General features: G+C 49.3%; 1 protein-coding gene across 1 annotated transcript; it reads left to right on the forward strand.

Moving 5' to 3' along the window:
- The first annotated feature begins 535 nt into the window (after window positions 1-535).
- On the forward strand, window positions 536-13380 carry LOC130481112 (immunoglobulin superfamily member 11-like). The gene is made up of 7 exons (XM_056853811.1): window positions 536-614; window positions 4541-4701; window positions 4826-5030; window positions 6324-6479; window positions 8437-8559; window positions 11422-11569; window positions 13056-13380. The coding sequence occupies exons 1-7, from the start codon at window positions 536-538 to the stop codon at window positions 13378-13380; spliced, it is 1197 nt and encodes a 398-aa protein (XP_056709789.1).
- Window positions 13381-14722: the final 1342 nt, after the last annotated feature.

The raw sequence follows: 14722 nt of genomic DNA on the forward strand, positions 1-14722 counted from the left end.
GGTAACTTCATTTGGCAGAAATGGGTACACACAAGTATAAACTGAGTCAGGGCAAGGAGTGTGCGTGTGTCCACACTATCCAAGACATAAGTGTGTTATACCACTATGCAGAATTCAAGGAAAACCAGATCCGGTCAAAAGAGTGAAAGATCCAGCTGGAGCCCATGTCAACTATTCCCAAACGATGGTTATACTCACATTTAGTAGTAGAATTAACAGTGCAATCCTAAGCAAAGTTACACCTTTCTAAAGTGTAACTCCAACTGTGTTTAGGATTGCACTGTAAACCTCTGAAAAGGAATAATAATTGAATCAAGAACAGTCCCTGCGCTGAGTAATTTACAGTTAAATACTCCAAGCCAACTCCAACTGAAAGAGAGGCAGACAAGCAGAGATGGGTGAATAAAGAGAGGGAGGGGGAGTTCAGAAGATCACAGGGGGTGCTGGGGGAGTGAGCATCCCTGGCAAGGATTCCTCTAGATTGAAGACTGTCACAGCATGGAAGCACTTGTGGGCTAAATTGACCGCCCAAACCATGCTCTCTGGAAACAAGCGAAGATGCCGGTGTTCCAGTGCTCTCTCAAGCATGTGGATTCTTTTCAGCTATGTAACAGGTACCTGGGGAGTGAGGACTGGAAAAGGGAGAAAATGGCTTCGGAAGAACCTGAATGATAGAAAAAGAATCCAAGAAGGGGGGTTTAACTCACTGCAGGTTCCTTTTGCTTCTGTTGATATATGTCTCCGTGCTAGGGTTGCCAGGTCCTTCCTGGTCCTTGGCGGGGAATGGAGAGTAGGGTTGCCAGATCCTGGCTGGGAAACTCCTGGAGATTTGGGGATGAACCCTGAGGAGGACAGGGACCTCAGTGGGTACAATGCCACAGAGTCCACCCTGCAAGGTGTCCATTTTCTCCAGGGGAATGGATCTCTATAGTCTGGAGATGAGCTGTAATTCCGGGGGATCCGCAGGTCCAGCCTGGAGGCTGGGATCCCTACTAGCCTGTGCTGAATGGTGAATGTAGAATGTGTGGCGGGGGGGGGGGGGGAGAGAAAGTTTATAAAAATATGACCAGTATGGTAAGAGTGAAGAGAGGTAGGGTTATGGTCTTTCTCTGTCTCAGAAGTTGAGAATTTTGAGGGATAAAACTGTTTAATGGGAAATCCAAGGGCAAAAACGCACCGTCGCTTTATCCTCCTTTAATCCCTGCTTTAGCCAGGATCAAACGCACATTAGGCGAAACGCATGCGTTCGATCCTGGCTGAATCCTGGCGGAAACAGGGATTAAAGGAGGATAAAGCGACCGTGCGTTTCCGCCCCAAGTTGGACAAATGTAAGTCCTTTTCCGCACAAAACATAATTAGCTTGGGAAACACACTGTCTTTGAAAGACTACAGTCACGTGAGTGCCAGCTGAGATGGCATTTTCAAAAGTGTCAGACAGATTTATGGAAGATGGGTCTATGGATCCGCTACTAACTAGGAGAGCTACCTGGACTCTATATGCAGAGGCAGCACAGCTCAGGTTGCTAGGTACCGAGAGTAATGAAAAGGATGGTCTGTCCTCTTCGTGCCCTAATGGTGAGCTTCCCATTTGGCTGCTCCCTGTTGGAAACAGGATGCTGGAGTGAGATAGACCTGATGCAGTAAAAGCAGTGCTCGGATTGGAGCCTAGGGGTCCATTCCACTAAAGGTACCGCTTTCCCATAGCGCAAGGAGACTTCCCCGGTTGCCAGAGGTTCTGAGCCTTTTGAATCAGGGGAAGGTTTCTCGAAAGGCAGGGAAGGGAAGATACTGTTGTTAGCAGGACAGATCCACTGGATCCTGCCTCTTACATATACCATGCCTGCGTTAGGTCTGTAGCATTATCCTGAACACATGAAGCTGCCTTATAGTGAATTAGATCATCGGTCCATCAAGATCAGTTCTCTGGGATCTCGGGCAGAGGACTTCCAAGTCACCTACTACCTGGTCCTTAATGGGAGATGCCAGGTGTAGAAACTGGGACCTTCTACATGGCAGGCAGATGCCTCTGAGCAGCACCCTCCCCCCTCCTGGCATTGTAGAGAACCATTGCCCCAAGAAAGAGGTAGCGGCTAGGGAGAAAAACGTAAGAAAGGCCCTGCTGGATCAGACCAAGGTCCATCAGGTCCAGCAGTCTGTTCACACAGTGGCCAACCAGGTGCCTCTAGGAAGCCCACAAACAACTGCAGCAGCAGCATCCTGCCTGTGTTCCACAGCACCTAATATAATAGGCATCCTCCTCTGATCCTGGAGAGAATAGGTATGCATCATGACTAGTATTCATTTTGACTAGTAACCATGGATAGCCCTCTCCTCCATGGACATGTCCACTCCCCTCTTAAAGCCGCCCAAGTTGGCAGCCATCACCACATCCTGAGGCAGGGAGTTCCACAATTTAACTATGCACTGTGTGAAGAAGCTTTATGCCCCAGTCCTTGGGAACAAATGCTTCTTGGCTGATCACAGAAGGACAGCCTAAACAGACAACAAGCCTCAGCCCCATCTGGGCCATCTCTCTGCTGCAACCCCGTTGGCTCTGCCCTCTCTTTCTGTCTCTCTTTGGGTGTCCTTTGGAATAAAAAAAAAATCTTCTGCTCAATTACGATCAATTATTTTGAAGAGATGTCACTTCTGCAGGCGCTTCAATTAATTCTCTGGCCTGGGAATCCATCAGTGGGGCCATTCCCATTCCACATAACACCCTGCGGCTCCAACAAGTGGAAGGAAAACGGCGGCCAGCTTTTCCGCAGTGGGACACACAGCCTCATTGTTTAAGACCAAGTGTTCCTCTCCGGCTCAAGGCCTGAGAGTGAATGAGTAAAGAGCTGACTTAGAAACTGTTTGTCCCCAGCCATCTCCACATCTCTGAAGCAATTCTGAAAGAACTGTATCTGCCCAGGGTTCAACCATTTCTATTTACCAGGGATAGTCTCTATTTTCTGGTCCCTGACACACCATTCACTGCCTCTATTTTTGGCTTGTAAGAATTCCATTAGTTCTTGAGGTTTCATCCTTCAGGATAGGGTTGCCAGGTCCCTCTTTGCCACCGGTGGGAGGTTTTTGGGGAGGATCCTGAGGAGGGTGGGGTTTGGGGAGGGGCGAGAGTTCAATGCCATAGAGCCCCATGGCCATAGCAGCCATTTTCTCCAGGTGAACTGATCTCTATCAGCTGGAGATCAGTTGTAATAGCAGGAGATCTCCAGCTAGTACCAAGAGGTTGGCAACCCTAAGCTCCACCCCCCTCCATCAGATTCCAAAAGTGAAATCTCTGAATGGGTAATGGATGCATTGTTTTTTCTTCAGTGCGTGCATGTGTTAAGTGCCGTCAAGTAGCGTCTGACTCATGGCCACGCTATGAATCAATGTCCTCCAAAATGTCCTATCATTAAAAGCCTTGTTCAGTTCTTCCAAACTGAGGGCCGTGGCCTCCTTTATACAGTCAATCCATCTCATGTTGGGTCTTCCTCTTTTCCCACTGCCTTCAACTTTTCCTAGCATTATTGTCTTTTCCAGTTACTCTTCTTCAGTGCATAGCCATTTTTTTTAAAAGTCACATTAAAACACTTTGCATTTAATGCCCTGTCAAACCACCTCTGTTAGTCTCTTGCCATGAAAACCCCAAAAGGGGTCGCCATAAGTCGGTTTAGAACCGGACGTGCCGCCTCGCAAGGTTCCTTATACCTCTTCGTTTGAGTGGCAAAGTGGCCCTTTACCACTCAAACTAAGAGTTTGAGTGATATAAGGCCCCTCGCGAGGCGGCACTTCCGGTTCTAAAACGGAAGTGACATGCGCGCGGTATGCACGCATGCGTGCACGTTTGCCCGCCGACCCTGTTGTGCCTGAGTAATCATACCTACATCACATTCAGACATACATGCAAGCTACACGCATAAGTTGCTTACAAGCAAATTCATGGAAGCCGCTTCCCAGTGGCCCCCCTTTCCTTTAGCACCAAGCACATAGGCACACACATGTTCCAAAGGCTGGGATCTTTCCTCTCACATAAGGGAGCGCTCCGACAGCCTCCCTTCCACCTATTCCTCCTTTTTGATCCTTTCCCTTCACCCTGCAAGAGAAAACTCTGAACTGCTCGATAAGATAGGCTCCATTCATTAATGTTGCAAGGCCCACGCAGGCGCTGTAGAAACCAATGTCGTTGCATTGACAAGCTAAAATCGGATGTTAAGAAAATGTATCATTGTTGTATGGGAATGTCAAATGTCTATAAAACCTCTTGCATTTGCCCTGCTTCGGGGTGACAGGATCGCAGAGCTGTTTCGTCTGTATCCTGGCTCACCCGGTTATGACTTCTTGGCCAATAAAGCAAGCTGTAATCAAACCAACCTCCTGCCCTCATTGCTCATTGGACTCTACGGGAATGGGGGGAGCACTTCAACCCTCAGGTGGTCGCCGGGCAGAGGGGTAAATTGCCGAGGGTTTGCCCGCCACCAGCGGGCACCTGGCAACCCTAATAGGCACAGCCTATCAGGAATTCGAACTGAGCCCTCTCTTTTCTCCCAAGCTGCAGAAGCAGTGAAGGTATCCGTGGTGGCCAACAGCATCCAAGTGGTCCGGGGAGGAAGCGCCCTCCTGCCATGTTCCTTCCACACCACCGCGCCTCTGAACCGTCTCAACATTATTTGGACAGTGGTCCCAGCAGCAGACCCCAACCACCCCCAGCAAGTGAGTGAAAACTCCCCTCCCCAAACCCTGCCCTCCCCAGGCTTCACCCTCCAAATCCTCCAAGTATTCCCCAATCTGGAGCTGCAAGCTTGGATATCTCACCCAGGCTTCCTCTGCTCTGCAGGTACTCGCTTACGAGCAGGGCGAGGTGGTGGAGAGCGTCTCCCGCTACACAGGCCGGGTGGGCTTTGCCTTCTCGCCCACCCAGAGCGCCACCCTCATCCTCAACGACACCCGTGGCTCAGACAGCGGCACTTACCAATGCAGCGTGATGAATCCGCCAGATGCCGCCACGCCCAACATTGGGGTCCTCCAGCTCACTGTGTTTGGTATGACTGCAACCCCATCTAGCCCTCGGCTCCCCCATAAATGCACGGCTATGCTTATTTCAGAATCCCTGATGTTGGGAACCTCTGTGTTGTGAGAACAGAAGGTCACGGCCAGGAGTTCCACCGGCACGCTGACCCCAAATCTAGCACAGTGCCTTCAAATACACATGAACACATGAAGCTGCCTTATACTGAATCAGACCCTTGGGGTCTATCAGTCAGTATTGTCTACTCAGACTGGCAGCGGCTCTCCAGGGTCTCAGGCAGAGTAAGGTCTTTCACGTCATCTACTTGCCTAGTCCCTTTAACTGGAGATGGCGGGGATCGAACCTGGGACCTTCGGCATGCCAAGCTCTACCACTGAGCCACGGTCCCGCCCCGATTCTTTCGTCCCATACACTTTAGGATGGAAATACATGGGGCAAAGGCAACACAGCGATTCTCTTGCAAAACTAACACTGGGGGAGAATAATAGGCAGTTTAGGGGGATTTTAACTTGCATGTGCCCTTCAGGTCTAAAACCAGAAAGGAAGGCTAGGATTTTTCACATACGCTATCAAGAAAAAACGGGGTGGGGGGAAGGACTCAAATTCAAATACAAGTTGTACTAATATACAACCTTTTGTGTATAACCTTTGAAAGGGGTGATTAGTCTAAGTTCAGGGTTGTCTTCCTTTCAGACCAATATAGGTAAATCCACCTTGGGAGAGGGGAAAACATTGGAGGCGGGGGACCGCAGGGGAGAACGGGCCAGTGCAGGAGAAGTAAAATATTCCTACTGCCCACCAATTCTCCTCTGCCTAGGAGCTGGACAACTGTCAAATATTTTTAAAGTGGTCACTTCTTTGAGAACAACAATAAAAAGATGCTAGCGGGTGGGCAGCCGGGGAAGATGTGTTAGACTGCTAGGTTTGGCCTGTCACTGCTGCAGGGCGGAGGCAGCTAACCCCTTTCCCTGGCTGTGCTCAGAGCTGATGCCATAATGAAACAGAAAACGATAAGCTGCCACCTGCATGGCGGCATTCTTGGCTTCGGCAACTTCTTGCCCATCATTCCTACTCATTTGTAAATTCATTATACAGATGATCTCTTGCAAAGCTTTCATAGAGCAGCTCGGCTCTCGCCAAGCTGATCTTACTCATTCTTATTATCACTGCTTAGGCAGCAACAGGGAAGAAACAGCCTCTTCATGGTACATTCTTGCCTCTGAAAGGGGCAAGATGGCAGATCTGTCATTGCAGCAGCAAACGCCATTCAAGGCAAGTCCTGTTGATGTTATTCTCTGTCCTACAGTACCACCGTCTAATCCTAGATGCTCCAGTGAGGGCAATGGGGACGAGGGGAGCAATCTCCAGTTCTCATGCACAGTAGAGGAAGGAATGCCCATCCCCGCTTTTGTTTGGGAGAAGATCCCGCCTGCAACAGAGCCCTTGGTGACCAGCTACAAAGGTATCAAGAATCCAAGAGAGGGGTCGGGTGGGGGCCGGAGGAGATCTTCGTTCTGCGATGACCGGTTGTTCCAGGAACAGGAAGCAGAGATGTCCTTTGGTTCTCCACATTCAAAACTTCATAGGGATGAAAGACCCTTGAAATCCCATTCATGCTTAGTCTCTTGAACACAAGGGTCTTGCTCTTGTGACAGAGTCCATCCTGCTTCAGGGACCAGCTGAGTGACCCTGGGATGTCAGGAGCACTGCCAGGCAGCACCTGATGATCTCCCCCATTTAGCAAGGGCAGCTGGGCCTCAGATATACTGCCACTGTGTTTGTAAGGTCCACAGAGCGGTCTTCGGGTGCTGATAGACCAAGCCACTGGTAATTTATCTGATCCTTTTGAAAGAGCACAACAGACTCTGCTGCGTCAGACCAAGGTTTCCTCTAGGCTGTTAGTTTTGTTCCCAAATGTAGCCAAACACCTCAAGGCAAGTATGCCTGTCCCCAGCATCTGGTGTTCAGAGGCTGTGCTTGAATTATAGGGGGGGGGGAATAATATCTTAATTATATCTATGGTCGACATGTAATCTGTGGCTTCTGAGCACAGAGTCTATGCATGTACAAAGTAAAGGCTCCCTTCCCTTGAAACTTTGAAGAAGCTGCGCTTGCAATGACAGGGATAGAGCCTGCAAGCACACACTTTGTACACACACAGACTTCTCCTTGAGCAGGGGGGAAATTATACCCTCTGGAGCTTTCTAAAACTGTGGTCCATCACAAGCAGTAGGGGGACAGGCCCTTCCTGGGCCGCTTGTGATTCAATTGCTGCTCGGGGTAGACTGAGTCTGAACATGGATGTCTTCTCTTAGGTTATCATTAGGGTTGTGCAAAAAAAAAAATTCGGTAAATTTTGGGTTCGGGTTTATTGGGCCTGATTTTTTTCAGTAAACCCAAAATAAGCCAAATACCCATACTGGTAAATGTGGTATTTGGCTTATTTTTGGGTTTCCCAACAAAATTGGGTTCATTATAGTCTATAGAAATTTTTCAAAGCTCCTGTTGGGGCATTTGTGGAGGTAGAGTTCCCAAATTTTCAGGGTAGCTTCAAGGGACTCTCCTTCATGAACCCCAAAGTTTGGTTAAGATTGGTTTGGGGGGTCCAATTTATGGGGTCCCAAAGGGGTGGGGGCCCCTCCTCCATAGAAATGCATGGTAAATGCTACAATGCTTCTCTATGGAGGAGGGGCCCCACCCCTTCGGGACCCCATAAAAGTGGACCCCCTGACTCAATCTTCACCAAACGTCAGTGTTCATGCAAGGAGAGTCCCTTGAAGCTACCCTGAAAATTTGGGAACTCTACCTCCAACAATGCCTCCCCCAAAGCTCATTAAAAAAAATTCCCATAGGGAAAAGCCAAAGCCAGAAAAAGCCAAATACCTATTTGGCTGATTCAGCGATCAGTTATCCTGCTTCGGCTTTATTCCCAGTTTTAATATTCGGCTTTAATTAAACCCAAATATTGCCGAAGCAGCTAATTTCGGATTTTCAGTTCGGGTTATCAGTATGCACAACCCCAGTTATCATGGTTGATAGCAGCTGCTGGACTTGTCCAGCATGATTTTTTTTAAATCCTTTGTAAGAATTGCCTTGCAATCTAGTTCCACGTCCTGGCTCTAGCAGTGGCCAAGGCATGTCTATAGCAGCTCTTCCCAGTTGCTTACTGGGTGCAACTGGTATTCAGCAATACACTGTCCCTGAATATGGACAAGAAGTGTCTTAGGGCACCCTTCAGTGAATATTCTGGCTCAGACTTTGGTGAAATAGACAGGGAATTGCCACTGTAGGGCAACCTCAGTTCCTCCTGTTCATCCAGCTGAGGTTCAGAGGGGGGCTCTTGGCCAACCCTGGCAGGGAGAAGGATATTCGGCCATCCTAACCCTCTCCTTGCTTCCCCCATTTCTCTTGTGGGGCAGATGACCACCGCCTCCTCCTGACCTTCCACAACCTGACCACAGAGGCCTCCGGCCTTTACCGTTGCACAGCCTCCAACATGCTGGGCGCCGTCTCCTGCTCCTTGGAGCTGCGGGTGCACGTTGGTGAGTATCTTGGCCAGCAGTGTGGCGGCAGCTGATAAGCGACAGTTAGCAAATAACCACAAGAGTACAGCTTTACTAGGGAAGGTATCGTTTTGGGTGGATATCAGCATGACTGCATGCCAAGACCTCTTTCCTGGTGCACAATTTTTTAAAAAATGGATGCAACAAAACCCCTTCCCCCAATTCCCCACATAGCTATCCATTCAGGGGATATCCCACATTCTCATAGAGTAGATTCATTTGCTTTGTTCCTCTCGCACAAAACCTCTCTTGGCCCTGGCCCCACTGCCACAGAGAAGTGCATTCATTACAGCCTTAAGGTGGGGCGTGTGAAACTGCCTTCTTCCCAAGCCAGACTATTGGTTGATCTAAAAAAAGGTAAAGGTTCCCTGTGCAAGCACCGGGTCATTCCTGACCCATGGAGTGAAGTCACATCCCAACGTTTTCTAGGCAGACTTTTGTTTGCAGGGTGGTTTGCCAGTGCCTTCCCCAGTCATCTTCCCTTTATCCCCAGCAAGCTGGGTGCTCATTTTACCGACCTTTGAAGGATGGGAGTCTGAGTCAACCTTGAGCCGGCTACCTGAAACCAACTTCCGTTGGGATCGAACTCAGGTCGTGAGCAGAGTTTGGACTGCAGTACTGCAAATTACCACTCTGCATCACGGGGCTCTTATTGGTTGATCTAGCCCAGTATTTTCCACTCGGGCTGGCAGCAGCTCTCTACAGGCTTAGGAAGAGTCTTTCCCAGCACCCATACGAACCCCAGAATTCAGGGTAGCAGGGTGTAAACCCCCAGCATGTTCTGCATCCTAAAAGCATGTGCCCCCCCCTCGCTGAGTCATAGCCACTCCCCTCCCTGTGAAACTGTCTGCCATTAAGTCAGACTGTGCCTCTCAGGGGGTCTACCTGGGCTGGTAGCAGCTCCCTGCCCAGACCTTGAGGAAAGGCTTTTGTTGGTGGTGTTTTGCCAGCCTTGCTACTTGAAAGATCCTTTCAAGCAGGTGTTGGAAACGGCAACCTTCAGCATGCAAAGAAACACTATGCCATTATCTCCCCTTGCTGCATAATGGCAAATCCAAATCTGTATCAGTGATTTGGTACTTGCAACTAGGGTTGCCAGGTCCGTTTGCTATCTGCGGGAGGTTTTGGGGGGCGGGGCCTGAGGAGGGAGGGGTTTGGAGAGGGGAGGGACTTCAATGCCATAGAGTCCAATTGCCAAAGTGGCCATTTTCTCCAGGGGAACTGATCTCTACCGGCTGGAGCTCAGTTGTAATAGCAGGAGACCTCCAGCTAGCACCTGGAGGCTGGCAAGCCTACTTGCAACCCAAGTTTCTCTCTAGAGGAACCACATCCCCGCTTACCCAGCATGTAATGTCAAAGCAAACCCCGAGGCTTACACCCCTGCCTCAACCTTGGAATTCCCTCCCCGCCTTCCATTCCAGGACTCGTAGGAAGAAAGCCACCCTCTGACCTCGCACAGAGGTTCTTTCCTGCATTGCCAAATAACCACTACAACTATGCTGCAGAGAGGAGGCTTTTCGCTCAGAGAGTACAGCTCTTCCCCTGACACAGGGCACTTCTTTTTATCGATCAAATCTCTGGACCTGCTCACTAGCAGAAACCTTTGAAGGCAAAAGCTTAAAAGTTGTGCAGGAATTTGAATGGGGTAGGAGCAGTTTTGTGCACGTGTGGCAGGGAGCATGCATGGCACCAGCCAGAAGTCTCACTTCTTCCACTGTATCTGGAGTCAAGGTGGCACACAAGAGACAGCACTCAGAGAAATGCCAAGTTAAAGGCCTGCAAGGTAGCCTTGGTCAACCCCCCCCCCCACACTTGTGCTTTAAGCACTCAAAAGCCATATATGCTGGGAATATTTGTGTACTGTATGCACACAGTCCTGACCTGAATAACCCAGGCTAACCTGATCTAGTCAGATTTCAGAGGCTAAGCAGTGTTGACCCTGGCAAGTCATAGAATCACAGAGTTGGAATTGGCCATACAGGCCATCTTGTCCAACCCCCTGCTCAATGCAGGATCAGCCTAGAGAGCCAGTGTGGTGTAGTGGGTTAAAAGCGGTGGTTTGGAGCGATGGACTCTGATCTGGAGAAACGGGGTTTGATTCCCCCACTCCTCACATGAGCGGCGGAGGCTAATCTGGTGAACTGGGTTTGTTTCCCCGCTCCTACACATGAAGCCAGCTGGGTGACCTTGGGCGAGTCACAGCTCTCTTAGAGCTCTCTCAGCCCCACCTACCTCACAGGGTGTCTGTTGCGGGGAAGGGAAGGTGATTGTAAGCCAGTTTGATTCTTCCTTAAGTGGTAGAGAAAGTTGGCATATAAAAACCAACTCTTCTTCTTCCAGCCTAACCTAACTCTAAAGGCTGTTGCAAGGATAAAACGGAGAACGCAGCTGGGTTCCTTTAGGGAGGGGCAGAATTTAAAGTTTACATATACACGTATGTGTGTGTGTGTGTGTGTGTGTGTGTGTGTGTGTGAAGTGCCGTCAAGTCGCAGCCCACTTATGGCGACCCCTTTTGGGGTTTTCATGGCAAGAGACTAACAGAGGTGGTTTGCCAGTGCCTTCCTCTGCACAGCAACCCTGGTCTTCCTTGGTGGTCTCCCATCCAAATACTAACCAGGGCTGACCCTGCTTAGCTTCTGAGATCTGAGATCAGGCTAGCCTGGGCCATCCAGGTCAGGGTTTACATATACACACACACTAGAAAAACCACCATCCTCCTTGGTTTTCAGTCAGCTACAGGCATTGTCTTGCTTTGCAGGCTAAGGTGAGCTGCAGAGGATAACTCAAGACGGCAGCACTTCTGTTCTTCAGTTCTCTGACTTCATTGCTGTTGTATTTCAGCCCCTGGCAACAGCACCTCCCTGGTGGTGGGGATCACCCTCATGCTCATCATGGGCCTTGTGCTGCTCACCCTCCTTGCTCTGGTCCTGTGGCTCCATCATCGCAGCAGGGACAAGTGGGAAGAGGACGACTCATACAATGAGATCAGGTAAGCCAGCAGGGTGCGTTTTGGCATTCCCTTCTTGCGCGCTCAGGGCAGATCCATGTCGGAGATCACGCTCCCACTACGAGCGCCGGTGTCGTTAATTGCACCAGCTTTGGTTTTCATAAATGCTGCAGTTTGCATTTAAAGCTCTGCAAAAGCTGAGCCTGCCAAAGCAGAGCACTAGGCAAGCGAAGAGTGGAGTCAAATAAAATGTTACAAACCCGAGTTATTACCCAAAAGCAAAGCACATGGGACAAACTCAAATGTAATTGTATGCACACACCACTATAGCTTAATCTGACTGATCGGGTGGGAGTGGATCCAACAGAAGATGTTACATACATAAGTTTGAGAGGGGGAAGTGTAATAGATTATTTTGTGACGTTGTCAGCTATGTTAGGTTATGTTCAAGTCTAAGGTTCAAAGATTTTCAGGACCGTAATCACCTTCTGTCTCACTGCTGAAACACCACCATACAAGGGGTAAGAGAGCTACACTGCGTGTCAAAACCATACAGAATCAAAACACTCTTAAACACTAATTTGCACTCGAGATTAGCTTACTTTAGATATGCATTGCAAAGCACATGAATCGAAATTAGGAGCGTCTAAACTGTAGGGGTCACTTAACTGCAATTTCATTTTCTAACCATCTCTTCCTCTTCATCAATGTCGCTAGGCATTCTCCAATACAAGGCTGGTTCCAGGTTTCGGGGAATGCCCAGGACCCCCATTCATGCCTTCCTTCCCACCCATCCACGTCCCTACTTGTCTGGGCTTCCTCCCTTCCTTCCTCCCCGTTTGAGCCTTCCCACTGACCCTGTGGCCTTTCCCCGACAGTGCTGGGTGTTGCATGCCAACAGAAACCTGCCAGGCTTGCAACCATTGTACACCACATAAGAGCACCAGAAAGGCCATGCTGGATCAGACCAAGGCCCATCAAGTCCAGCAGCCTGTTCACACACTGGCCAACCAGGTGCCTCTAGGAAGCCCACAAACAAGACGACTGCAGCAGCATGCTGCCTGTGTTCCACAGCACCTAATATCATAGGCATGCTCCTCTGACCCTGGAGAGAATAGGCATGCATTGTGACTAGTAGCCATTTTGACTAGCAGCCATGAATAGCCCTCTCCTCCATGAATATGTCCACTCCCCTCTTAAAGCTCTCCATGTTGGCAGCCATCACCACATCCTGGGGCAGGGAGTTCCACAGTTTAACTATTTAACCACTTGCAGGTCCTTCTCTGGCAGCGGGGTGGTGGTGTTTCTGCAGCAGCTGCCCCACCTCAGGGTATGCTGACAGCAGCCTTGCTACATTACACTAGGTCACAACCTACAAACACAAGACTGACAACCTAAAGTTTATACCATTCACATGCCAGAATCTGTGCCAATGGGACAACTATACAGGGGGAAATGCTAACGTAGAATATTTCAAAGTATGATTCCCAATGCTGCAAACCTATCTTGGCTGTCTCCCCCACCACAGACTTGACAATCTCTCACTGGGGCGGCTGATTGTTACCAAGAGCCCCGCTGGGGACATTTCCACATCCAGCCCTGTGACTCAGCCTCTCTGGATCTTCACGAGCGCCACTCCTAACACCACTTATGCCCATCGTGAATGGAGACCCCAGCCCGGGACTGCGAGCCAGGCCACGCTTCCGGGAGGGCTAAGAGAGCCCACGTCAGCACACCGGGGAAGGCAGAGAAACAGCAGCCTCTCTGAGCAGCAGAGATCCTCGTCTGAAAGCGAGGACGAAAAGCAACCCTTGCCCGGCTCTGCACAGAAGCCCACAGGATTCCTGGTGTAGTAGCAGCCGCAAAACATCCACACGTGAACGGAAGCCTTTAATCTGAGCCAGGATATGGATTTGGGAGGCTGGAATTTGTTTCCAGGAAAATCCGACCTGCAAATTCAACAAATTTAAGGCTACATAGGGGCTCAGTGCTTTTGAAAGAAAAATATACCATCAACGTGGGACATTTTGGTTAATGCTGTTTAACTGCAGAAGTTGGAAGGGTTAGAATAACAAACATGACATGGTAGAAGTTCTTGTTATTTGGGGCAAGTGAATCCCAAGTTCAGCCTCCAGCATCTTGTTAGAATGGGGGTAAAAACAGGTACCGGGAAAGTCCCCCAAGGCCGCTAGCCTGAGAAAGTGACCCTGGACAGATGAGCCGATGGCCACACTCAGGACAAGCAGCTTCCAGATGTTATTGGGAAGGGTACAGAATAGGACAGTGGCAGAGACTCTGCAAGAAGTCTCAGGTTCGATCCCCGGCGCTTTCAGTGAGAGGCTCTCCACCAGCAGGGCTTTCTCTGCCCAAGACCCACAGCTGATTGAAGTGAGCTAGAATGAACCAATGGTGTTAAAAAAAGTCTTCATGTGATAAGTAAAAAAAAAAAAGCTGCTCACCCAAGGATATTTGCAAAAGAAATCCTTTTTTTGTGTGTTATCGTGAGTTACGCTTCTGCTTCCTTCAAAAGCCTGATAGCTTCCAGGACGGAATGCGTGGGAAGATTCGCCCATGGAATAAGCATGCACGGAGTTGAGAGCCCAGGACTACACAGGCATACCTTGGACATATTGCGAATCCAGTTCCAGACCACAGCAATAAAGCGAGTGACACAACTTTTTTGGTTTCCCAGTGCATATAAAAATTATGTTTACACTACACCATAATCCAGCGGTTCCCAAACTCTGCTCCGCGGAGCACCAAACGTCTCTTAGTGCTCCGTGAAGAGATTGGAAAGAAAGATACCACTGTCGTTCAGTTTAGTAGATAGGTGTTAGGTGATTATTAGCGAATTTCACTCCTGAAAAGTGCTCCATGGCTCAAAATGTGCAGTAGCATTATGTCTAAAAAAATGTACCTTAATTTAAAAAAATACTTTATTGCTAAAAATGCTAACCATCACCTGAGCCTTCAGCGAGTCATAATCTTTTTGCTGCAGGAGGGTCTTGCCTTGATGTTGATAGCTGCTGTTAAAAAAAATGAAGTATCTGCGAGGCACAATAAAATGAGATATGCTTGTACTTCTCCAAAGCAAAAAAGCCAAATGGCCGAGGCCAGACAGCGACATCTCCACATTTTGCTCTGACTCTCGCTGGAGGAGCTCTTGGACTGATGCTTCGGAGGTGTTGCAGCCGC

Source organism: Euleptes europaea, chromosome 7 (assembly GCF_029931775.1).
Source record: "Euleptes europaea isolate rEulEur1 chromosome 7, rEulEur1.hap1, whole genome shotgun sequence".
NCBI classification, from domain to species: Eukaryota; Metazoa; Chordata; class Lepidosauria; order Squamata; family Sphaerodactylidae; genus Euleptes; species Euleptes europaea.

Excerpts from the sequence above, each read along its gene's own strand:
- LOC130481112 (XM_056853811.1), top strand. The coding sequence starts at position 536 with ATGCTCTCTGGAAACAAGCGAAGATGCCGGTGTTCCAGTGCTCTCTCA. Across the intron at positions 615-4,540 it reads TCTTTTCAGCTATGTAACAG|CTGCAGAAGCAGTGAAGGTA; the intron begins GTACCTGGGGAG and ends TTTTCTCCCAAG. Across the intron at positions 11,570-13,055 it reads GACTCATACAATGAGATCAG|ACTTGACAATCTCTCACTGG; the intron begins GTAAGCCAGCAG and ends CCCCCACCACAG.